The following is a 26771-nucleotide window of genomic DNA, read 5'->3' on the forward strand; positions in this document are numbered from 1 at the left end:
CTAACCAATCTGATCACATGGACCACAATCTTGTCTAACTCAATGAAACTATGAGCCATGCCATGTAGGGCCACCCAAGACGGATGGGTCATGGTGGAGAGTTCTGACAAAACGTGGTCCACTGGAGAAGGGAATGGCAACCACTCCAGTATTCTTGCCTTGAGAACCCCATGAACAGTATGAAAAGGCAAAAAGATAGGACACTAAAAGATGAACTCCCCAGGTCGGTAGGCGCCCAATATGCTACTGGAGATCAGTGGAGAACAAACTCCGGAAAGAATGAAGAGACAGAGACAAAGCAAAAACAACACCCAGTTGTGGATGTGACTGGCGATGGAAGTAAAGTCCAATGTTGTAAAGAGCAGTATTGCAGAGGAATCTGGGGTGTTAGGTCCATGAATCAAGGCAATTGGAAGTGGTCAAACAGGAGATGGCAAGAGTGAATGTAGACATTTTAGGAATCAGCAAACTAAGATGGACTGGAATTGGTGAATTTAACTCAGATGACCATGATAACTACTATGTGCAAGAATCCCTTAGAAGAAATGGAGTAGCCATCATAGTCAACAAAAGAGTCTGAAATGCAGCACTTGGATGCAATCTCAAAAATGACAGAATGATCTGTTTCCAAGGCAAACCATTCAATATCACAGTAATCCAAGTCTATGCCCTGACCAATAATGCTGAAGCTGAACGGTTCTATGAAGACCTACAAGACCTTCTAGAACTAACACCCCCAAAAAGATGTCCTTTTCATTATAGGGGACTGGAAAGCAAAAGTAGGAAGTCAAGAGATACCTGGAGTAATGGGCAAATTTGGCCTTGAAGCACAGAATGAAGCAGGGCAAAGGTTAACAGTTTTGCCAAGAGAATGCACCGGTCATAGCAAACACTATTGGAACGACTGATGCTGAAGCTGAAACTCCAATACTCTGGCCACCGGATGTGAAGAACTGACTCCTTTGAAAAGACCCTGATGTTGGGAAAGATTGAAGGCAGGAGAAGGGGACAACAAAGGATGAGATGGTTGGATGGCATCACCGACTCAATGGACATGAGTCTGAGTAAACTCTGGGAGTTGGTAATGGACAGGGAGGCCTGGCGTGCTGCAGTCCATGGGGTTGCAAAGAGTTGGACACGACTGTGACTGAACTGAACTGAAATTAACACTGCTATTTATTCACAATTCCATGATCTATCTAATTTCAACTAAGACCATTGAGTTTTCGAAGAAAGATATTAGGAAACAAAACTACATTCACTGCTTAAAAAAAAAAAACTTTCCCCTGGAGAAAGAAATGGCAACCCACTCCAGTATTCTTGCCTGGAAAATTCCACGGACAGAGGACCCTGATGGGCTACAGTCCATGAGGTGTCAGAGTGGAACATGACTGAATGACTATATTACAAGAGGCAGGATGAAGATTTCCAAGGTGTTCAAAAAATGGTTTGAGAGGACAGGGAATGGTGATTGGCTTGATGTATTTAAGAGAATACTTGATGAGGCTTGAACTTTGAACTTCCAGTTTGTGTTAAAGGGAGTCCTCAGGCTTTTTTAATCAGCTTGCTCTGGCTAAACGGGAAGAAACTGTCCAGAAGACTAAAAGATGTCAGTGGGGATTCCCAGGTGGTGCTAGTGGTAAAGAACTCCAGGAACCTGCCAACGCAGTAGATGGTAGAAGTCGGTTCAATCCCTGGGTTGGGAAGGTCCCCTGGAGGAGGGCATGGCAACCCACTCTAGTATTCTTGCCTGGAGAATCCCCATGGACAGAGGAGCCTGGTGGGTTTGCTATGGTCCACAGGGTCACGAAGAGTCAGACAAGACTGAAGCAACGTAGCACAAAGGTATTTTTATCCTAGATTAGTAAAAAGCAAAAAACCCCAAACTTTCCTTGACCCAATTGTTGACAGTCCTTCTCACTACATTGAGGATAGATCAAATAAAGAATCTAAGGATTCAGAGACAATTAATGAAACAAACCAAACTCCACCACTTCCTTCAGGGTGAACCAACACCCTTTTCTCTGATCGTGTTTCATCTTGCTAAGGCTGGTAGGCAGGAGTTGTTCTGAAGAAGCATGGCTGCAACATACTCAGAGAGAAAGTATGTGTGAAATGGTCCTGTGGCAAAGTATGTCAAGTCAGACATGAAACAGAACTTTTCTTTAAACATACTTCAAAATTAGAAAATGTCAAATAGTGTAGTTTAACAATCAGGCTCAGTTTGAAGTCAGACTGCCTGGGATCAAATCCTGAGAGTGTCACCTGTCACCAGTACAATCCTGGGCAAGTTACTTCTCTCTGTGCTTTCAGATTCCTCCTCTAGAGATTGAGGCTAATCGTGGTACTTAATAAGAAGATTAAATGAGATATTTCATACAAAGCAGGTATCACGGTGGCATTCATACACTAAGTGCTCAGAAAATGTTCAAGAACTTTTGTTTTTAAAACTCAGTAAGCTGCAATCAAATTAAATATGTCCATGAGAGTAAATTTGGAACTCTATGAATTGGTATTTGGTGATTTTTTTATATGTAACATAAAACTTAACATTTTAACTCTTTTGAACCATGCGATAGTGACATTACATTCACAATGTTGTACAACTATCACCACTTACCATTTGCAGAACTTTTCATCACCCAAACAAAAACTCTGTACCCATTAAACACGAACTCCCCATTCCCCTCCTGCTTTACATCTGGAATCCTCTGTGGATGAAAAATGTTGCCTGCCATATCAGTAAACAAAGAATGTTGCGGCCATCACGTCATTAGCCCCTGCAGCTGCCCAGCTGCTAAGCCCTGAGAGAACTCAGGATGGACACAAATAAGCTGCCAGCCACTGATACAAGCCACGGCAGCCTCTCTCCAATGGTGCATCCTGAGGGGATTTAGGATGGAAAACAGCAAGATACAGGCCCTAGATAATTATAATGCATATCAAAGGAATGATTTCAGTGAGTCCAGACTTTCACATCTTCCTATACATAGAAAGGCACTAAATTCATTAACTTGAGTTTTCTTTATTTAACGTTTTCTAGTTTCCTTTATTTAACGGTAATTTTTCATCTCGTTTTTGTTGCAAAAATTGCTCTTTTTCCCAGTTTTTACCTTACCTCTTGGGAACAGTCTCTCTGGAAAAAGGTTGACTCCTGGGTTTAAACCCTCAGAACGTCTGCCAAATTAAACAATCTCTCTTCTAAGCTGTCCTTTTTTTTCAGGTCAGCAGCTCTAGTCCACTTTCTGCCTCCATGAATTTGCCTAGACCAAGTACCTCGTGGAAGCAGAGCCACACAGTGTTTGTCTTTTTGTGTCCGGCTTGTGTCACTCAGCACAATGTCTTCAAGATTCATCCACGTGGCAGCATGTATCAGATTATTACTCCTTTTAAGGCTGAACAATGTTTCCATATACATATATATATATATTTTTTTTTCTTCATGTATTTTATCAATGGACATTCTGGGGTGTTAACACCTTCTGGTTACTTTGAATAATGCCGCCCTGAACACTGGTGTACAGCTATCTGAGGCATTAGTTTCAATTACTCTGGGTACATATCTAGAAGTAGAATTGGTGGATTTAATGACAATTCTATGTTTAACTTTTCAAGGGAACTACCAAACTGTCTTCCTGGAGCTCTACAGAATTTAAACTCCTCCACCAACGTATCTTCATGAGGCTGCAACAGTTATGTTTCCCCTCCCCTCATCTCTAAGACAAAAACAATATTACTTTCCAAAGATTGAGGTGATGTTTCTTAATCAACAGTATGTACACCTCAAAGTTTCTATCATACAAAGATATTATACAGTAGTATTCTTCAGAGCATTTTAATTTAAATCCATGCCTCTGGACATAGTTTACGGATTCTTTTTCCTGCTTGCTGAAATCTGCTGTTGAATCCCCTTAAGTGAAATTTTCATTTCAATCACTGTATTCTTAAGTTCCAGGATTTTGGCTTCACTTCTATTAATAATTACCAGACTAGATTTTATATATAACAGATGTGAAAAAGTACTTCAAGAAATGAACTTCATGAAACTCCAAGGGAATTTAATAAATGCATGCCCATGAGAGCTCCAACAGGCTGTCAGAGAAAAAAAAAAAATTCCACCTGCCATATCAGTAAACACAGGATGTTGCAGCCAGCAAGCCATCATGCCATCACATTACAGCTGCCCAGAAGGTGAACCCTGAGGGAACTCAGGACAGAAACTGGATGCCCACTATCCAGTAGACAGCCACTGCAGCCACCCCAATGAGGTACCCGGAGTCAGGACAAGAAAGCACAGGATACTGGTCCCAGAGGGCTGAGGTGCACATCAAATGGATGATTTCAGCAAGCCCTTGCATCTTCCCATTTGTAGAAAAGCACTAAATTCCTTGAGATGTCTTTTTTTCTTTAATTAACAGTATCTTGTAATATTCCCACTACCTGGCCTTTGTTGCGAAAACTCCTATATATCTTGGCTCCTCCCTTACCTATTTGGAGCAGTTCTGTAGAGCTGTATGAGAGGCTGCATCCTGGGCTTAAGTTCTCAGTTTTGTCTGTCAAAGAAAGTATGATTCTCAACCTTTAGGCTGTGATTCTTTTTAGCTGACAAAGATAATTATCCTATCAGACAACAATTCAATTTTGAAAACTGTGCTACTACTTGGAGTGTCTCCTAAGTGCTTGTGTTCACCCTATTATGTCTTTAATCCTTAGCCATTAATTCATAGGGACCTAGGTTGAGAGGATTCAGGTTGCTTACCTTAGGTCACAGGGCAGTTTGACTGTGGCCTGAGATCTTAACCACAGGCTGTGCTGCTCCCTCTAAAGGCAGAGGCTGCCACCTGAGGGCATAGCAGGAGAATGCGTTGCCTGGAGCAGCCGGTAATTACGCTATAATTACATAAGATAACCCTCTGACCCCAGGTCAGTTCAGAAAGGAGCTGACTCATTTTTCAACCTTATCTCTCATAATACTAGTATGTAGTGTTAAGAAAAAGGAAGGGATATTTCCTTTTAACTACTTAAATGTGTTAAGCTAACAACTGAAGATATTTCAACTGCTGAGCACTCTTCTATTTTCATAGCACTAACTTGAACCTTTGAAAGAGGAAATTTTGGAAGGAAAAAGGAACAAAGCACAGCAAACTTAGCATACAAACTGCATACTCACATATTGAAATTTATTTCTGATTCATTTCCCAAATTCATGGCCAAGATAGGCATCAGCATACACAGGCGATTTGAGGAATTTTACTTATGCAATGGTTCTAAGAATCATAACATGAAATCACAGCAATGAAGACATTTTTTTTCAATGTCACTATAAGGAAGGAAAGACATAAAAATAGCCACAACTTTATTTTATGACACAGGAGCCTTGGTGGGCTACAGTTCATAGGGTAGCAAAGAGTCAGCCACAACTGAACGACTGAAGCCATGAAATTACTATTAATATTTCATGACTTTTGGGGAATGGGACTCAAACAAGGCTGAAAGACCACTCCTTTCACTACCTAAATCACCTATGTTTTAAGTGTTTTAGTAGGAATGTGTCATCATATCAGACTCTGACATAAACATATTTAAAAGAATATCCTTATTTTCTTCTCAGATGCCATGAAGGACACTTATCTTGAGAGGAAAGAATAGCACTTCTTTCAGCTTGCTTGCTTTGCTGAGCTCCTAAAGAAGCAGAACTTCAGAAAATTTAATGAGCCACATGAAGCCACAGTCTGGTTTTATAAGCTTACCTTATTATTTAAGCACCTCGGTATCCAGCCAGACTGTCTTAAACTCAGAAACCATTATTTCCTTTCTCCTTTCGTAGAAAAGGGTCACTTAGGGCACACAACTGTCTTGAGTAACCTAAACTCAACACTTAGATTTTATATATAGCAGATCTGAAAAAGTACTTCAAGAAATGAACTTCATGAAACTCCAAGGTATTTTAACAAATGAATGCCCATGAGAGCTCCTATAGGTTGTTTCAGGGCAGAGTAAATGGAATGACTGTTAATAGGTACGGGGTTTCTTTTTGTAGTAATGAAAATAAACTAAACTGTCTAAAACGACCATGGTAATGACTGCATGGCTTTCTGAATATACTAAAAATCACTGAATTGTATACTTTATTATATGAGTGAATTATATGGTATGTGAATTATATCTCAATTAAGCTGTTAAAAATTTACTGGTTTTAACTATAATTCAATAAAAAATAAAAAATATATTGATTTTCACTTGTTCTTAGGATATTTACCTAAAGCTCCACCAGATTTAGCCACAGGGAAAATTTGATGGAATGCAGCTTGAAACCCTGTTTAGTTGACTATATCAAGGGGATTCCATTCTCCTAAGGAAAAAAAAAATTCTCGTAATATAATGACAACTGGATTTTCCTGGGGACAAGTTCCAGGTTTTAGCATGTTTACAGAAATGTAGCCTCCAGAAAACCAGTAAATAAAGATGTCTCCTAACACTACTACTCCAATTTTTTTTCCCTTAGTACTAGCTACTGGATACATGAAAAATTACTACAAATTAAGCATAATGTGTGCATGTGTGCTAAGTCACTTCAGTCGTGTCTGTTGAGCCCCTGTGGACTGTAGCCTGCTAGGCTCCTCTGTCCATGGGATTCTAAAGGCGAGAATACTGGAGTGGGCTGCTATGCCCTCCTCCAGGGGATCTTCCCGACACAGCCATTGAACCCACATCTCTTAGGTCTCCTGCACTGGCAGCTGGGTTCTTTACCACTAGCACCACCTGTAAGCATAATAGTAAATAAATTCACCTTAATGTTTGTTTCCAAAAAACAACTGTTGAGAGGGCACCCAGCTATAAAAAAGTTACTTCTGGTTTGGGATTGAACATCATGTTCTATATGTCTTTCAAATCACATCTGAGAAGCTATTCTATTATTAGAAAAGTACTTATCTGCAAAACTGTGAGACTTTATTTATGTAGGATCTAGGAATTAAATCGTGAAAAGAGTAAATATGCTCATGTCTAGATCTCTAACTATAAACTCTCTGCCTTTTTAATCCTAACATGCAGAATGGATTGGCAAAACATAAGATGGAACAAATGTTTGCAGAGGGCTTTTGCAGTACTCCAGTTACAGATGATGTTTAAAAACAAAAATGTACCAATGTATTGCTTACACATGAAAAACTCAACAGATACACTAGAGAGGAATTACCAAATTTTAATTGAGTTTAGACTGTACCATCTCGATTCAGAAATCTGAGAAATTCACAGCTCAAAAAGGAATATTATAGATATGTGAAGATGAACATCATCATTACACAGACGTGGAAACTAAAATACAGAATGGTTAAGACTCACCAAGTGACCAACAACCAGAAGTAATGAGATTTGAACTTAGGTTTTACAACTCATAATTCAGTTTTCTTACACTCTTAAACTCATTTTATTAAAGGTATATAAAATAATTTTAAAAATAATCTGTATAAAAACTGTCCCTAAGTTTTGTAAATCATATATTTCAAATGCATTAGGAATACTAATTCTACACATATCTGCTCACGGGATAATAAGTACTAAATAACTTGAAATTATATAATCACACCTAGGGTAACTGGAATAAGATCATGGAAGAAATAAAAGGAGCCATCAGTCTTGAAGCTATGACTGATTGTTACACATATGCAACTAGGTCTCAGTTCTTAAAAGCATCACACGGTCACATTAGAAAGGAACAAATAACTTTTGACTTATGTTTACAGAGTGAATCAATTTACATACAAATAGCGCTGTATATATCATCGGTTTACACTTAGGTCTTTTAAGAAAATGCTTTCAAATCAAAAAATCAAAATTTTTTTTGCTTTACGTCTACTAAGAAAAAGCAAAGAAAAAGGGATCCATTAATTGGAAAGCCAAATGATGAGTTACAGTAAAAAGTTGTCAAATTGCCCTACTGAATAAACAAGGATTTGTAGAAACTGAAAAGTTTCATATTTTACTCCAAATAAACAAATACAAATAAAAAACAGGATATGGATAGACTGACCATATTTCTCAATCAGCCAAAGAAGTAGAAGAGGGCAGATGAGACAGTCCATTTTGTTCTCCAGAGCCTCACACAGGCCATAGGTGTAGGTAAAGTGGTGCTACACTAAGGTGGCCCAGACTAAGGTGTCCAGAACTCTCTAGACCCACATGGTTCTGATCAAAAAATAACCAGAGGCTGCCTTTTGGCAAGGGTGCCTTATGATTCAGGCAAAAAAAGTCCATAGCTCCAAATTTTAACTGCTAAATTATATGCCAGATGAAAAATACTCTGTAACCAAAGTAACATAAAGCTAGATGTCTTACTCAACATTGTTATATGATGTATATTAATATACATTAATGAAGTGAGATGTAAAGATCCAAAAAAGCTGTGTAAGACTGGACTAGCCCATAAACTCACTGGTTAGAAATCAAGGCCAAAGTGACAATGGAAGGAAATTTTTAATGCTGAAATTGGTAGAAAAGGGTCTAACAGATATAGGAAAAGGCTATATATATATATACATACATTAAAAGCATCTAGGGAGAAGACATGTACAAAAAATGCCACCTTTAACACATTTATTATAGAATACTGGGAATAGCCATCAAGTGGTTAAATACTTCATGGTACACCCATACAATGAACACTATAGACACACATGTCACACCACACAGCTGTGGTTTCTATGTGCTATCACAGAACTAGCTCTGGAACATATTAAGAGAAGAAAAGCAAGAAGCAGGACAATACACACAGTATGGGATGGGAAGACTGTTTATTCTTAGTTAAAAATAATAATTTAAAAAAAATACCTTGTGGTATCTTCTTTACAGTGCCTCTTTTGCCTCTTGAACTTCTGCTTCCAGGTATCTTGTGGTCCTTTCTCAAGAAGGCCTGCCCGTCTTTGGGGCTTTCACAAGAAATGTTTTCCGAGTTCTCACTTGCAGCCACCTCACAGCTTGGTGTGCAGCTTTCATTATTGTTCAGACTGTCCTGCTCCAACACTTCAGGTTTGCCCATTGCACTGTCACTGCTGGTCAGAAGCTCAAGCCCATCCCCATCAAGCTGATTTTCATTTTCATCTGATGCAGAAGGCAAGCATGTTACTATACTTTCCACGCCGTCACCAGGATGACATCCATCTTGTGGTTCTATCTGCAGATTATATGCAGGAGTTTCGCTGTCATCCATTAGAGCATCTTTTGTTGAACCATTTAAGTTTCATTAAAGTCCTTGAATGTCTACAATGACAAAAAGAAAAATCTAGTTCATTTTTTGAACTCTGGATTTTCAGTGATCTTTCATTTTCCTCTTCTCCTGGATTGTTTTACTGTAAACATAGAAGAGACAGAAATGACGAAGGCTCACTCCTATTTCTACTTTTCTCACCACCCTACCCCACCTCACCTGGTTCCTGCTTGAATACAATGGTTCTAAATCCTGGGTGCATGTTTATTACTTGTGGAGCTTGTCAAAGTTCTACTGTAGACCTATGAAATCAAAATTTCTGAGGACTAAGCCTAAATATTGATGTATTTTTTGAAGTTCTCAAGATATTCTAATGGTGCAACATGCTGGAACCACCCCCTTGATGAAAGACATTATTATTTAAATAAGGTTGTCTGCTAAAACCAATCATTCATCTTATCCCTGGACACTTAATAGACAAGTGTAAGTGTAAGTCCTTATATGGCCAAGCAGCAGCAATATTTACAAATGAAAACATTTAAGGATAGTTTTAAAATAAATTTTTTAAAAAGTATATGGGGGAAAATTCAGGTAGCATATATTCTCATTACATAGTTTACTTTCTAAAAATAAGCCCCGAAAAGTACTTAAGAATTGTCAGCAAATTTCTTTTATTCAATTAAAAAAAAGAGAGAACCATGATTAACTCTAGACTACTTAGTTTAGACTTGGAAAAAATGTAAATCTACTCCAAGAATCCTTGTAACATTTTAAAGACATACAAAACAGACTTTAAGCCATTAAGACTTTAAGACTGTATCAGTCATGTTTTTTTCCCTTCTTCTCATCCAAAAGTATATCATATTTTAAGAAAAATGATGCCACCCAGATTTAGGTATTTTATGGTTGCCAAGTTTTGCTTTGGGTTTGAATCAAATATAATTCAGCAATTTTGAGAAAAACACAGTGATAAGAATTTTGTAAATTCTTCAAATTAATAAATAGAAATGCTATTTGCTCTTTAGAAACAGTAAATATACACAGTAAATAAGTATCATATTTAAGTAAAGTAATTGAAAAAAAAACAGAAAACAAAGTATAAAACAAACCTGAGCCCTACACTGACTGGATCACATGCTTTCAATTATCTTACAACTGGAATATTTTAACTGATTCAGAATAAAAGTACTGCTTATCAAATATAAAAAATATCTAAATCTGGCTGGTATCATTTTCCTTAAAATATATACTATATTTCTTCATTAACAGATACATAATGTAAAAAGTAAAATGATTTAACTTGACTAAGAATGACTCAGTTTAGACCTAAAATGAATTCAAACTAGAGTATAATTTTTAATTGAAAAGTGATTAATAAAGTATTTTCAGGATCTCTATCATGAGAAAATTCAAATTCTAATAAGAGCTTAAAAGTGTATGTGGCTAATATGGTGTCCCATGATGGATGAAGAGATAAGCAAAATTTAATATATTTATACAACAGAATGTTATTCAACCGTAAAAAGGAATAAAGTTCTGATACATGTCACATCATGGATGAACCTTAAAAATAGTAAGCCGACACAAAAGGATAAATACTATATGATTTCATTTATATGTAATACTCATAATAGGCAAATACATAGAGATAGAAACTAGATTACAGGGTCTGAGGGCAAGGGAGGAAGTTACAGCTTAATGGTTACAGAGATTTTGCTTAGAATGATGGATAAGATCTGGAAAGAGATAGTGGTGACAGTTACACAACAGTGCCACTGAACCGCATACTTAAAAATGGTTAAAATGGCATATTTTTGGTCATATATTTTTACCACAATAAAAGTAAAAATAGTGAAAAATTTATGTGGCTATGTAAGAGAAATGTCAGTTCTTAAAACTGTCAAGAGCCTCAGCTGTTTTCTAATGTAAACAATCAAGTTATTTTCTGGCATGTATCTGCAGTTGAAAGCATAAAGGTTTTATTTTTATCTGAAAGGGACACAGAGATTTCTTGCCAAGGTGGAAAGCAGAAAGCGATCTAGAGAGCCCCAAATAATAACAGTCACCTCTTGCTGAGTCTCTTTCATGTGTTAGAAGCTGTGCCAGGCACTTCATGTATCTTATTTTTAATCCTCCAAACAAGCCTCCATGGAGGTACTCATACTGTGTTTGAGATGAAGACTCTGGGGCTTGAAAAGGCAAAAATATCTTGATTAAAATCATATTTATTCCTAGATAAGTGGAACTGAATCTGAAACCAGGTCTTCCTGATTTAAATCCTGTGCAGTTCAGCATAATGTCTGAGAACACAGGCAGACCAAGGCTCAATTTCTGGCTCTGCCATTTAACAAACTGTGTATGTGACCTTAGGCAAATTACCTAGCATCTCCAAGCTTTAATTTTCTCTTTGTAAGAGTAAAGAACTGTAATACCTACCTCGAAGAGTCATTTGTGAGGCTTAGATGACATGGCAGGTAAAGCATGTAACCTGCCCACAGTACCTGGCCCACAGTAAATGTTCAAGAAAGTCAGCCATAAATACTGCCCCTCAAACTCACAGATGGGCATAACAACAGGTATATTCGAGTGGCTTAAGGTTCAGAAACGGAGCTTTTCTAAACCTCCTGAAAATTATTTATTGTGATCCTGTGTGGATCACAATAAACTGTGGAAAATTCTGAAAGAGATGGGAATACCAGACCACCTGACCTGCCTTTTGAGAAATCTGTATGCAGGTCAGGAAGCAACAGTTAGAACTAGACATGGAACAACAGACTGGTTCCAAATAGGAAAAGGAGTACGTCAAGGCTGTATATTGTCACCTTGCTTATTTAACTTCTATGCAGAGTACATCATGAGAAACGCTGGGCTGGAAGAAGCACAAGCTGGAATCAAGATTGCCGGGAGAAATATCAATAACCTCAGATATGCAGATGACACCACCCTTATGGCAGAAAGTGAAGAGAAACTAAAAAGCCTCTTGATGAAAATGAAAGAGGAGAGTGAAAAAGTTGGCTTAAAGCTCAACATTCAGAAAACGAAGATCATGGCATCTGGTCCCATCACTTCATGGCAAATAGATGGGGAAACAGTGGAAACAGTGTCAGACTTTATTTTTCTGGGCTCCAAAATCAGTGCAGATGGTGACTGCAGCCATGAAATTAAAAGACGCTTACTCTTTGGAAGGAAAGTTATGACCAACCTAGATAGCATATTCAAAATCAGAGACATTACTTTGCCGAACTATGGTCCGTCTAGACAAGGCTATGGTTTTTCCTGTGGTCATGTATGGATGTGAGAGTTGGACTGTGAAGAAGGCTGAGCACAGAAGAATTGACGCTTTTCAACTGTGGTGTTGGAAAAGACTCTTGAGAGTCCCTTGGACTGCAAGGAGATCCAACCAGCCCATTCTGAAGGAGATCAGCCCTGGGATTTCTTTGGAAGGAATGATGCTAAAGCTGAAACTCCAGTACTTAGGCCACCTCATGCGAAGAGTTGACTCATTGGAAAAGACTCTGATGCTGGGAGGGATTGGGGGCAGGAGGAGAAGGGGGCGACAGAGGATGAGATGGCTGGATGGCATCACTGACTCGATGGACGTGAGTCTGAGTGAACTCCGGGAGTTGGTGATGGACAGGGAGGCCTGGCGTGCTGCGATTCATGGGGTTGCAGAGTTGGACACGACTGAGCGACTGCACTGAACTGAATAACAGACTAACACTAAGCAGCATCATTTGAGAATGCTAAGTATTAATTTACAATAGGGATATCTCAGCAAGTTCCTGGAACTTTTAACTATCTCTTCTATATACCATTTCAGATGATAAAGATATCTAGAAATTAGTGATTAAGGCTCCCTGGTGAGTATAAAATTACAAATCACATTTTGCAACTTTATCGAGCATCATGTGCCAGTTAAACTGTTCAGACCAACACTCTAACCTTGTCAAAGGTCAGCTAATAAGTTTAGAAATTGAACATGAAATGCTTGTGATCCTGAGGCTGCATTCATTAATTATGCTTTATGGACAGTGGGGTGAAAGCAAGTCAATATTTCACTCCAGCTGTGGTATACCTCAGGGAAGACTCTCACCCTACAATAGAGGACACACTTCTAACAACCAAGAAGTTCAAGTTCCTGGAAGTTCTCTCTTTCCCTGGGAACTGCTGGATTCACACAATATACAATTTCTTCTCTAGTCCACCTTCTTCTGCTGAGAACTTAAAAAAAAAAAAAAAAAGACGTATATACTAATATACTATTTATGTTAAATATCTGTTACCAGTAAAGTATGTCTTATTCCTTTGGGCTTAAAGACATTTTGCCTCCTATTATTTTGTGATGATGTAATTAGTTGAATACTCAAAAGCCCACTTTGTAAACTATTTTCTAATACTAACACTTTTAAGTATGAATGTCCTGTAATTATCATTAGACACTGACCAATTCTTTGTGGCTTGGCACAGAAGTCACTCCATTTGTCTTCCCTGACTTCTACATTCTGTAAGATATAGTGTATACCTCTACAGCATTCATGCACACTTTCTCCCATATACAGTTTTCTGCAGTGTATATATGTACATACGTATATATGAAGGAGTACGGGACTTACTTCCTACAGTTTCCCTCTGAAAAGCAGAAAGGCACACGGATTCCTATATACTCTGCCCATACTCTGAGAGGTAAAGGAACCTATTACATAATATTTGGCTTCTAGCTTCATTTTTAACAAATTTCATTTGGAACACTTTAAGCAGTAGGATAATATTCTTAATGGGATTTCAAATTAGTACAGTCCTACTGCTTTTAGAAACAGTTATAAATTAAAGTGTTATTTTTGTCTCTTCTTCCTCCTCTTCCCTTTCCCTCAACGCTACACTGACAGCATTTCAAAAAGTTGATATTCAAGTACACCTGTATTGCACTATATAAAAGCATTTAGCCAAGAGAAAATCATAGCAAGAAGCCTCAGTTAACACACAGTACTTTAAAATATGCCCTAATATTATACTGGCTTTCCTAGTGGCTTAGTGGTAAAGAACCCGCTTGCCAATGAAGGAGATGCGGGTTCAACCCCACGTTGGGAAGATCCCCTGGAGAAGGAAATGGTAACCCGCTCCAGTATTCTTGCCTGGGAAATCCCATAGACAGAGGAAACTGGCGGGCTACAGTCCATGGGGTCGCTAAAGAGTTGGACAGGACTTAGCAGCTAACAACAACACTGGAAGTTAGAAGTACAGTTGAAATGGCAATCTAAGTCATTTGCTGTCTCTAAATTCTATGTCTATTATGTAAGAGTCCCTATGACTGCACCGATTCTCACAAAAGAAACAGTGACACAGTACAATGACTGCACAGCACTGACTCGGGCATAATTTTTGCCAGTTTTTGCCTTTTTAAAGCATGATAGTAAGTGCTGCCCAAGTTTTCAGCCTCTTGTGGCAAAAGAGCATACCAAATATGTACACTGCATAAAAGTTATGTGACATGTTGACTCCATGCTGAAGAATTTTAAGCAAACTATTTGTGAGGCTTACATAAAACTTGAAAAAAAAAACAACAAACTCTGAGGAAGCAGCCTTAAATAAATAGACTAACAAACAAATCTACATTTTGTCAAAAAAAAAAAAAAAAACCAATCTCACTCCCAGGTATGATTTGACTTCATTTTTTTTTTACTATCTGAATCACCAGGGAAGCCCCTGACTTCCTTTTTTTCTTTTTTAACTTGAATTTATTTGACTTCATTTTTTGATATATCTTAATGGATTATCTGGTAAGACTAAATATCAAGTGTCACTAAAATTAAAACATTAATTTACAGGAATGGTTAAATATATAACATTATTCAATTTTTTAATTAAAATGCTTTAAGAAGATTTTGAGTGCCATTTTTCTGTAATTCATGTAAATGAGGCCTAAACACTATGCTTTTACCTTTGCAAGAAGCCAAGATTCTTCTTAAAAATTAAGATGCAACCCCAAGTTTAAATTTGATGACTTACAGTCAAACCAAAATTTAGAAGACAAATGACCAAATCAATAACATATTCTATTAACCATAAATTAAAGTCTGCCTCCTCACAATAACTCAGAATTGAGTAAGAAATTTACTACAATCCTACGTTGTATCTATGAAGGTAACTACATATGACTTTAGATTTTGCCATCTTACTCACTTGATGTGTTCTAATACTACTTATACCTCATTACTAAACCTACAGTTTTCTGTGATTAATGTTTTGTTTAGACATATGTACCTGTAGGAAATATTTACTATATCAGCAATCAAAAGCATGCCCCAGAAAAACAATTCTCAAAAAATCTGCAGCCCCAAATTAACAATTCATTTTTTTCACTTGAGATCATGTACCTACGATCATGTACATACAAAATACACACTAAAAAATTAAGAAACTGAAGCAAGGGTTAGACTACACACACACATGAAGCACTCTGATACACTCTCCATTCTGTTCAATACTATTTCTTATTTTCTTTAAATGCTACTCAAGGTCCACTAGGCAGATTTCATAACCCACTAATGAGCACCAATCACAGCAATGAGGCAGTTTCTAGGAAATAACAGAATCTCAACCTGAAGACCACAAACTGAGCACTAGATAAGTTTGCAATTATCTCCACAGCTTTTCTGAAAATGACGCAGACCATATGACACTCAGACATAAACTTCACTTAAAATGTTATCTCTGTAATATCCATAAAATACTTTTTGCTAATTTATATCATTCCCTTCACATTAAAATTTAGCTAAAATATGCTTGATTCAGGGTCCTTCAGTTGACATTTTCAGTTGTTAGCTATATTCTGTATCTATGTTAACCAATGGTAGCCACTAACTACATATGGCTCCTGAGTACTTGAAGTATGAACAATGAGACTAAAGAACTCAATTTTTACTTTAATTTTAATTTAAATTCTAAAACAGTTGTTGATTCAATTATTGAAAAAATTATGGATGTTTGGAGTAAACTGGGTATGTGAATCTGCTTTTTCACCTAAATTCTAGTAAGATGCTTGGTTCCAAATAGGGAAAGGAGTACATCAAGGCTGTATACTGTCACCCTGCTTATTTAACTTCTATGCAGAGTACATCATGAGAAATGCTGGGCTGGATGAAGCACAAGCTGGCATCAAGACTGCTGGGAGAAATATCAATAACCTCAGATATGCAGATGACATCACCCTTATAGCAGGAAGTGAAGAAGAACTAAAGAGCCTCTTGATGAAAGTGAAAGACGAGAGTGAAAAGGCTGGCTTAAAAATCAACATTCAGAAAACTAAGATCATGGCATCTGGTCCCATCACTTCAGGGCAAATAGATGGGGAAACAGTGGCAGACTTTATTTTTTGGGGCTCCAAAATCACTGCAGATGGTGACTGCAGCTATGAAATTAAAAGATGCTTGCTCCTTGGAAGAAAAGTTATGACCAACCTAGACAGCATATTAAAAAGCAAAGACATTACTTTGCCAACAAAGGTTCACCTAGTCAAAGATATAGTTTTTCCAATAGTCATGTATGGATGTGAGAGTTGCACTATGAAGAAAGTTGAGTGCTGAAGAATTGATGGTTTTGAACAGTGGTGTTGGAGAAGACTCTTGAGAGTCCCTTGGACAGCAAGGAGATCCACCAGTCCATCCTAAAGGAAATCAGTCCTGAATATTCATTGGAAGGACTGATGGTGAAGCTGAAACTCCAATACTCTGGCCATCCGATGAGAAGAATTGACTCATTTGAGAAGACCCTGATGCTGGGCAAGATTGAAGGCGGGAGAAGGGGACGACAGAGGTTGATATGGTTGGATGGCATCACCGACTCAATGGACATGAGTCTGAGTAAACTCCGGGAGCTGGTGATGGACAGGGAGGCCTGGCGTGCTGCCGTCCATGGGGTCGCAAAGAGTCAGACATGACAGAGTGACTGAACTGAAGATGTGTGCATAGTAATCTTTCTAAATGATTTCTATATGATAATATGTACAAAGGTAAGCTAGACTGTTTTACTTAATAAGAATAAAAAGCTCTATCTCACAATAAGGAATTTATTCCTAATAAATTGAAAAGTCATAGAAAACTTAGGTCTTAAGAAGGAAGACAAAAATATAACAAAAAACATAGATGCAAAAAACTACATATAAAATGGATACACAACAAGGTCTTACTGTATAGCACAGGGAACTATATTTAATATCCTGGGATAAATCATAACAGAAAAGAATACAAAAAAAGAATGTATATATGTGTATAACTAAGCCATGCTGCTGTATAGCAAAAATTAACACACTGTAAATCAACTATACGTCAATAAAATAATAAATTAATAATAAAAACACAACAAATTATATAACAGATTATTTACCAGCTGAGCCACAACGGAAGCCCAAGAATACTGGAGTGGGTAGCCTATCCCTTCTCCAGCAGATCTTCCTGACCTAGGAATCGAACTGGGGTCTCTTGCATTGTAGGTGGATTTTCACCCACTGAGCTAGCAGGGAAGCCCAAATGAAAGCACAAGTGGCTCAGTCATGTCTGACTCTTTGCGACCCCATGGACTATAGAGTCCATGGAATTCTCCAGGCCAGAATACTGGAGTTGGGTAGCTATTCCCTTCTCCAGGGGTTCTTCCCAACTCAGGGATCGAATCCTGGTCTCTCACATTGCAGCTGGATGCTTTACCGTCTGAGCTACCAAGGAAACCCAAGAATACTGGGGTAGGTAACCTATCCCTTCTCCAGAGGATCTTCCAGACCCAGGAATTGAACTGGGGTCTCCTGCATTGCAGGCAGATTCTCTACCAGCTGAGCTACCAGAGAAGCCCTATGTAACACAATGAAAAGAATATAAAAAGAAAGTCAAGAAAAACAAATGCTAGATTAGTGTAAAATGTGAAGGTAATGATTCTAAGACAGAATACAACAAACACGTATTTTATTTATGCATAGAAGGTATTCTTGCAATAACCTAGAGGGTGGGATGGGGATGGAGATGGGAGGGAGGTTCAAGAGAAAGGGAATATATGTATACCTATGGCTGAGTCATGTTGAGATTTGGCAAAAACAAAATTTTGTAAAGCAATTATCCTTCAATTAAAAACTAAATCAAGAAAAGAAAAACATTACTATTTGATGTACATTAGATTTCCTTACTGTATGACCTACATCACTGACTCTTTTCTAATTTCTCTTTATATTTTTGTATTGAGATTGGAGGCTGAATTCCAAATCAAACTTCACGTATCATCCAGTGAACTACTTCTTTCTTCAGCTGTATAAAATTTGTTGCTTAATTTGTTCGCTCAGTTTATTTTTGTGATTTTTATTTTTAGAAGTCATACCATACTACTTAAAATATCTTTAACTTTTTGACAGCACCATTTTCCTTTTTATCTCATTTTATTAATTTTATTAAAATATTTTAAGTATATAATTATAAAGAATATACTCATTCTTAGGAATCTGAATCTATTGTTTGTTATTTCTATCGACTGTTAATCCTGGCGAATTATTCTGTGATTTTGAACAAGCTGCTCTGTAGGGATCTTGCATAGGCAGATTTAAGGATCACCTCTTCCAGACTGCTTTAGCTTTTGCCAGGTATCCCTGGTTATGTTACCAGCCAGGGCCAATTATTGCATTAATTCTTAACTGAGGAAAGCATTAATATAAACCTCAAACTTCAGAGTTAATAGACTCATGATTACAAACAAAAAGAAGCCACTTTCCAACAGAGTATCAGGGCACAGACAGAAAAACTCCTCATCTCTTTGCTACTAGGTAGATGCCCTCTTCCCCTAAATCTATCACTGGAGAACTGAGGTCTTCAGGGTCCTGGCTGTGTGTGCAGCTCTCAGTTCCCAGGCCCTGTTCAGGTTCCTTGGCCTGGACTTAAGGCCTCCTTTTCTGTCCCAATGTGGCAGTTAAAATCCAAGTCTACTGAATCATTGTCCCTATTCTGTTGTCCTAAAACAGCTGCTGATTATACATGATTATTTATCAATATTTAATGAATGCCAGGTATAACACTAACACTTTACGTATCTTATTTTATTTCATTCTCGTGGAAATCCTTCTATTTTTCATTTCATTCTCATGGAAACATAAAAGGAAATGAGTAACTTGCTCAACGTTTATATAGCAAGAAAGAAGCAGGACTGAGATTTGAACCGAGATCTATGTGAATCTGGAATATGCCCTGTTAATTACCATACACTGCCACTTTTAAAAACATCTTTCTAGTGCCTAGGCTCGTGCTAGATGCAAAGAAACCACTCAAGAATTGTCTGTTGAATGAACATTCTCCTTCAGTGTGTAAGCTTGGTATTGGAAATCCTGAGAACAATTAAGTATTTAGTAGATTTTTAATAGTAGAGTTGGACTGTGAAGAAGGCTGAGCGCCGAAGAATTGATGCTTTTCAACTGTGGTGTTAAAGAAGACTCTTGAGAGTCCCCTGGACTGCAAGGCAATCCAACCAGTCCATTCTGAAGGAGATCAGCCCTGGGATTTCCTTGGAAGGAATAATGCTAAAGCTGAAACTCCAGTACTTTGGCTACCTCATGCGAAGAGTTGACTCACTGGAAAAGACTCTGATGCTGGGAGGGATTAGGGGCAGGAGGAGAAGGGGACGACAGAGGATGTGATGGCTGGATGGCATCACTGACTTGATGGACGTGAGTCTGAGCGAACTCCGGGAGTTGGTGATGGACAGGGAGGCCTGGTGTGCTGTGATTCATGGGGTCGCAAAGAGTCGGACACAACTGAGCGACTGAACTGAACTGAGATTTTTAATGTGCTTAGTTGCTCAGTTGTATGCCACTCTTTGCGACCCCGTGGGAGTGCAGCCTGCCAGGCTCCTCTGTCCATGGGGATTCTCCAGGCAAGAATACTGGAGTGGGTTGCCATGCCCTCCTCCAGCGGATCTTCCCAACCCAGGGATCAAATCCAGGTCTCCCACACTGCAGGCAGATTCTTTACCAACTGAGCCACCAGGGAAGCCCAAGTATAAAACAGTGGGTAGATTACAGGATATCACCTAAACTACTGAGTAGAAATAATGTTGGATGGCACTTCCAGCTATGATTTATACTTGAATCACAATATTAAAATGTTTGATGGACTAATTATGAAATTCTAATGATAGCAAGATGCATGATATTATGATGAATAATTGTTACATTTGTCATCACTATCGAGACAGAATGCTTCCTTGAGAAGAACTTACAGGCTGGTGGAGAGCACATGTGTATAACGTACAGTCAGACATAATGAATAAACACTTAACAGAAAAAGAGAAAACTAGGGAAAAAAAAAGTTAACCAGGGATCTGTAAATTCATAGGATAAGTGACCATTTCCTGATAACATCAACTGACCCCAAAAATTGAGGTGGGAACTATTTGTATGTTAAAACAGATGTTATGAAGCATAATTTTAAAAAAATATAAAATTCCAAAAATATTTAGGTTCAAATACATGCCTTCATAGAATGATTACACTTATTGTGAGGAATAATCGTAACAACAGAGTGTGAGAATAAAAGCAAATACTCATACGGTACTTACTCTGTGCTCTGTATATACTGATTCATTAAGCCTCACAACAATCCTCTTAGGTAGTTATTATTAACACCTCTATTTTATGGGTGAGCAAGACAAAGCACTGATAGGTTAAGTACTTATCAGGTCAAACAGCTGTCAGAATTGTAACTTAAACCTAAGCTGACAGGCTCGAGAGTCTGTGCTGCCTCTGATGACGACACACAAGATAGAATCTGAGCTAAGCTGTTGAAGGTGAAAAGTTGGGACAAATTAGGAGGAGGAGGAAAGGAAACTGTAATATAATTTACAATAAATATAATACAAATTTATTCTTTGTCCTTAGAGAAGTCCAGTCATAGATGGAGACAGCTTATGCTAGATCTATGCTAAAACATTTACAAAGACCTTTTTTTTTAAACGAAGTAAACACTGTATTTATTAAAAGTATCTAGTGTAGCCTTTTAGGCATCAGGGACTGGTTCATGGAAGACAATTTTTCCATGGATGGGGGCGAGGGGGTTGGTTTCAGGATGAATCGAGTATATTTACTGTGCACTGAATTTCTATTATTACATTGTGATACATCATGAAATGATTATACAGCTCACCATAATACGAATCAGGGGGAGCCCTGAACTGGTTTTCCTGCAACTAGATGGTTCGATCTGGGGCTGATGGGAGACAGTGACACCTGAACAGTGTTGCTTATGTCCACTCTACTCTGTGATTTTGTTTTGGTTACTGTCTCTGCAGAAAACTCTGCTTCACAAAAACAGGATGGTGGAACTATAAGCAGGCTTTTCAGGGCTTTTGTGGAAATCTCAGGATATTCTGCCTTGACTTTGATCTAGAACGTGTGAAGATTTGAAGGTGACTTTCTGCCTTGACTTTTATCTAGAACGTGTGAAGATTTTAAGGCCACCATCATTTGCAGTCTCAAGTAGCTGATCCTCTTCTACAGTGGACAAAACTGATTCACCTGGCAGCCATTCCTTCCCAGTCCAGGGGTCTTTTGTGGTAGAGGAGTAATGCTCAAACTCTTTTGAATGCTGAGACAGGTGATAATGCATCCAGTGGGGAGAAAGAAAGCCCTGGCTCAATCTCTTTCAAAATCTCTTTAAATGTTCAAAATATCAAAAATTCCAATTGTTCACTCATCGCTCCCATAATTAGAGTCTGGCTTCGAATGCAGCCACTGTATCTGCTGACTTGAACACCGCTGTCATTCTCCCCTGAAGTGAAAGAGTGAGTTCTTTGAACAGGCTATGTCACACAAGTAATCAAGTTTCGCCACCCATTCTGTGTCACTGAAATATACTGCCAGTGGTGACTGTTCTTCTAAAAGAAATCTTTGGAGTGGCTCTTGTAACTCAAAAACTCTGGCCAGTGATCTTCCTTTATAAAGACACCTCACTTTTGTGTATAAGAGAAGACGTGTGTGCTCTTGTGTCCATCTCACTGAGCTGTGCTAAGAGACGTGAATTAAGGGCATGTACTTAAATGTGTTCATTTTAATCACACCCTGCAAAACGCTGTTATGTTCAGGTGACATTTTTCAGCTAACTAGCATTTCTGCATGGATGACACAGTGCACAGACTCACATTCAGAAGCAACCTCTTGGTGACCTGAGTAGTGTAACCAGAAAGTTTTAGTCATGGCAGCAGCTCTGTCTGTATGGAATGACCAATTCATGTATCACCAATTTCCTGATATGTAATCATTCAAAGACTTGAATAGTTCTGCAGCTGTGGTGTTGGCTGGCAACAAAGGTGCATGTAACATATTCTCATGTACATCCTCCTGAAAAATATTTGCACAAAAACAAGCATTGTTGGCTTGTCATCAACATCAGTAGACTTGTCAACCTGGATTGTATACCACAGTGACTCATTAATCCTCTGGTAATTATGCCTCGATCCTCTGCTATTTCATCAGTTTGTCTAGTTATGGTACTAGCCAAAGGAGGAACACGTGCCATCTTGTGAACGGCAGTCTCTCCTAAAAGTTCATGTCAAATGTCCTAAGCAGCAAGCAGATCAACTCTTCACCAACAGGAAAGGGCTTCTTAGCTTCAGTAATGCAGTTAGCCACTAAGAATGATGCTCTCAGTGCAGACACGTTTGATGAAGTGGTGGCCTTCAATAATTGCTTCTGTTCATGTTCACACTTTTTCCTTTGGAAAATCTCCAAAGGCTTGTCCTTTAATGCAGGGTGCTTCGTCTCCATGTGGCAAAACAGTTGTGAAGGTTTCATGACTTCATTGGATAGTCAGTCAGTATTATAAAAAGCAGGCTTGGAGAATGTGAATCACTTGTTGCCATGAACCCATAACTTAAGTAGGACTCTTGGTATTTTCTTTAAAATGCAGCTTTCTTTTTGTTGGCAGTCTTAGAGTCTTCTGCTGTCTCATCATTGGGTCTTTCCCCCTTTGCAAAGAAGCTCTCCAGCAACATTTGTCTTTCACTCATTTTGGTGAAGGTTATATTGTGGGCTTCCCAAAATTGTGTGAGACAAGTGTGCAGTGTGGGAAAAAGAAATGGATGGAAGTGGTATACAAAATAAAGGGTAGACCACACATGGACTAAAATAAGTGTTGGATTCTGACTTAAGAGTCTGCTACCAGATGTGGCTTAATTGTCACTTGCCACTTACTCACTGATAAGAGTTTTGATGAGCCTGCAAACGATTTATTATGGTCTCTGCAGTTAACCTCTTTGCTAATGAATCTGTATCTGCAGTCACTCCCCAGGGCTAGCATCACCGCCTCAGCTCCACTTCAGATCGTCAGGCATTAGATTCTCATAGGGAGTTCACAACCTAGATCCCTCACATGCACATTCTCAATAGGGTTCTCATTCCTATGAGAATCTAATTACAGGAGGTGGAGCTCAGACAGTAACGTGGGCGATGGGATGTGGCTGTAAATACAGATGAAGCTTTTTACTCACCCACTCACCTCCTGGTGTATGGCCTGATTCCTAATAGGGTTTGGGCACCCCCATTTAGTGGGTGCGGCCTCAAATTTGCTTATTTATTGCTTTAGGGCTTTTTCACAAGCTATTCCAATGCAAGTATATTATTTCCCAAGGTAGAATCCAAGTGCCTGAAGCAAGAGAATGTGTTACTTCTTTTGTAACACCATAGCAAAGCCTGAGGCACATAATAGGTGCTAAATAATGACTGTTTCGTTGAACTAAAACACTAACGTCTCTTTTTCACTACCTCTTACCTAAGGAAATAAACTTAGGAAAAATGGTTACATCACTCAATACTTAAACTTTATTTAACAAAAAAGACCCCACAAATATTATCTGGTAGGAAACAGAAATAGAGGGGAAACTCTAAAAGAGCACTTTTGTCATTGAAAGATTAAATATAAAAGGCAATTCAGCAAATCTGAAAAAAAAAGCATGAATTAGAACAAAAAGCAAAGATTCAATTAAATGGGTCCACTCTTACTGTCTTATCCAGAAAATTTTGAGTCTGTAATTACAAATCCTTCATTTTATGCTATGTAAATTAAAGGATAAGGTTTAACTATTCAAAGAACATAGAAGAATTGTTTTAAGTTCCTTTCAAATATAGAGATAAGACAAACGGAACTAGACCACGGTCAAATTTATTTTAATCCAGAATTTCCTTTTTTTTCAACAACAATTTTTACTTGAAAGTTTCATCTTCTCACATTCTTGACTGCATTTCTCCACTAAAGAAAAACATAAAAGATATTTCCATGCTCATTTAAAAGACAAAATGAAACCTAACTAAGAAATAAATGGAATAAAACTGGTTCCAATAAAAATTATGACCACTCTTACTGAAATTAAGAAAATATATTATTTTACTAACAGGGCTCTCCTGAAATTTTAAAAGTAAAAGGCTAAAATAATAGAGTAATCTCAGAGGTCCAAGTGAAAGTAGCAATAAATATAGTTTGAGAATTTGAATGATGGGTATAAAACAGTGGATGAATTACAGGATATCACCCTGACTACTACTGAGTTTCCTTGGCCCAAAGTTAGTTCAGTCAGACCCAGAAGAATGGCCAGAAGGTCTAGAAAGAGAATTAGAATAAGGAGGTAAAAGTAGGAGAGGGAAGAGGCTATGGGGCGGGAGAAGGGGGGTACAACAAAGTCATAATAACAGTGAGACAGGATTACTGCTTACATTTGTATTTCATAAGAAACGCCAATTGTTAAGATGTTTTAACCACAAAAACATTTGCACCTGAATCATTTAAGTAAATGTTCTTTCAGTACTAAAAGGAAGATGTCCAACTTAGCAATATTTAAAAAAACCTACAACTTTGCTATGATCCATCAACAACAGAGGGTAGGATAGCTTCTAAAAAGCTAAGAATTGAATTAAGAGAATTCTCTGGTGGCCAGTGGTTAGGACTCCTCGCTCTCATTGCTGAGAGGGCTGGTTCAGTGTGACCAGAAAAAAAAAAACAAAACCCAAAATCAATATTTTACGGAAGAAGTGTTACTATATTTGCTCCATATTAGAACAAGACTTCCAAAGGTTTGCACTCTGGCCCAAGCTTGAATTTTGAAGGCCAAGTTTCCATGGCTCCCAGAAGGCAAAGTTAAAACCCTTTATTAACACCTACTGAGAGCCAACTAATTATCTAACACCAGGCTCAGTGCAGTGTACACTGCGGGTGGAGCAGGGTGGAGCGGGGTGAACAGGAGCATAGGACAAAAAGAACTGAGGTGTAATTTGTGTCCAAAAGTGCTCTATTTGAGGTGACAAAGCATATATGAAAGAAAGAAATTACAGGAGAAGGCAATAATAATTGAGAATAAGTCAAAAGAAAAAAGTGATAAAAGCATATGAGAAAAAAAATTAGGCTATAAATACTGAAATCTGAATTCTAACCAAGCCCTAAAGTTGTTTGAAAAGCTTGAGCAAGAAACCCCTCTGAGCCTTCATTTCTTCAGCAATAAAATCATAGGCCCTTTTAATTCTAACTATTTATGCCATTATTCCTCTTGAATGGCTATTAAAATAATTATGGTAGTCCTTATGAACTGACAAATTACTTTTACTTAAAATTAAAAGATGTAAAAAGAGAATTATGTGTTTATAACTCCAATACAATTATTAAACCAAAACAAAATTTGAAATTAATACAAGCAATAAAAACACCAATAATATTAACATTCATTTAATATGATGTATGATGCTGCTCTGCAAAAATTAAATGTCTGTTCATAACCTGAATTAACTGTGATAACACAGGTTCCTTCAAGTTCAGCACCTCTGTTTACCATGAGCACCTTAAGACTCAGCTTTCCCACCAGTTTTCTCTACTAACTACTGAGAAACCTTTGTTTTTACAACATGCTATAATGTTGCTCCAAAGATGTAACTTATTAATTTTATCCCATGATTATAAAAAGAAATCTGAGCACTGAAATCCCATAGCACAAAGTTGTTTTATGGCAGTGTTCATGATGATCTTGAATAAGCTTATGCTATTTTCTTTTGGGAGAAGACAATGGCAACCCACTCCAGTGTTCTTGCCTGGAGAATCCTAGGGACAGAGGAGCTTGGTGGGCTGCCATTTATGGGGTTGCACAGAGTCGGACACAACTGAAGCGACGTAGCAGCAGCAGCAGCATTTTATCTTATCATAAAAATGAAAATAGGAAAATGTTTAAATTCTAACAATTTTTTTCTTTTTGTAATTCTCTATGTTTTATACATTCTCTGTGATAAACATGCATTTTTTTCCAAATGAACTTTTAAATGATAGCTTTATTAAGATATCACTCACATACCACAGAACTTACATATTTAAAACGTACGAGTCCACCGTTTTCAGTATAGTCACAAAGCTGTGCACACATGTCACAATAAATTCTGGGACATTTTCATCATTCCAAAAAGAACCTCCCTGCTCTCCAATCCCCACATACCCATTAGTAGTCACTTTCCATTCTCTCAGCTCTCCCAGCCAGCTCTAGGCAACCACTGGTCTACTTTCTTTCTCTATGATCAATC

General features: G+C 37.9%; 1 protein-coding gene across 1 annotated transcript in view; it reads right to left on the bottom strand.

The window, feature by feature from the left end:
* CNST (consortin, connexin sorting protein) overlaps positions 1–26771 on the bottom strand; it is an 84746-nt gene that overhangs the window by 44435 nt on the left and 13540 nt on the right. Inside the window, exon 2 of the mRNA XM_068986491.1 lies at positions 8830–9258. Coding sequence (XP_068842592.1) covers positions 8830–9208 — 379 coding nt within the window. The 5' untranslated portion in view covers positions 9209–9258. The remainder of the gene's footprint in view (positions 1–8829; positions 9259–26771) is intronic.

This window comes from Capricornis sumatraensis, chromosome 14 (genome assembly GCF_032405125.1).
Source record: "Capricornis sumatraensis isolate serow.1 chromosome 14, serow.2, whole genome shotgun sequence".
Classification (NCBI taxonomy): domain Eukaryota; kingdom Metazoa; phylum Chordata; class Mammalia; order Artiodactyla; family Bovidae; genus Capricornis; species Capricornis sumatraensis.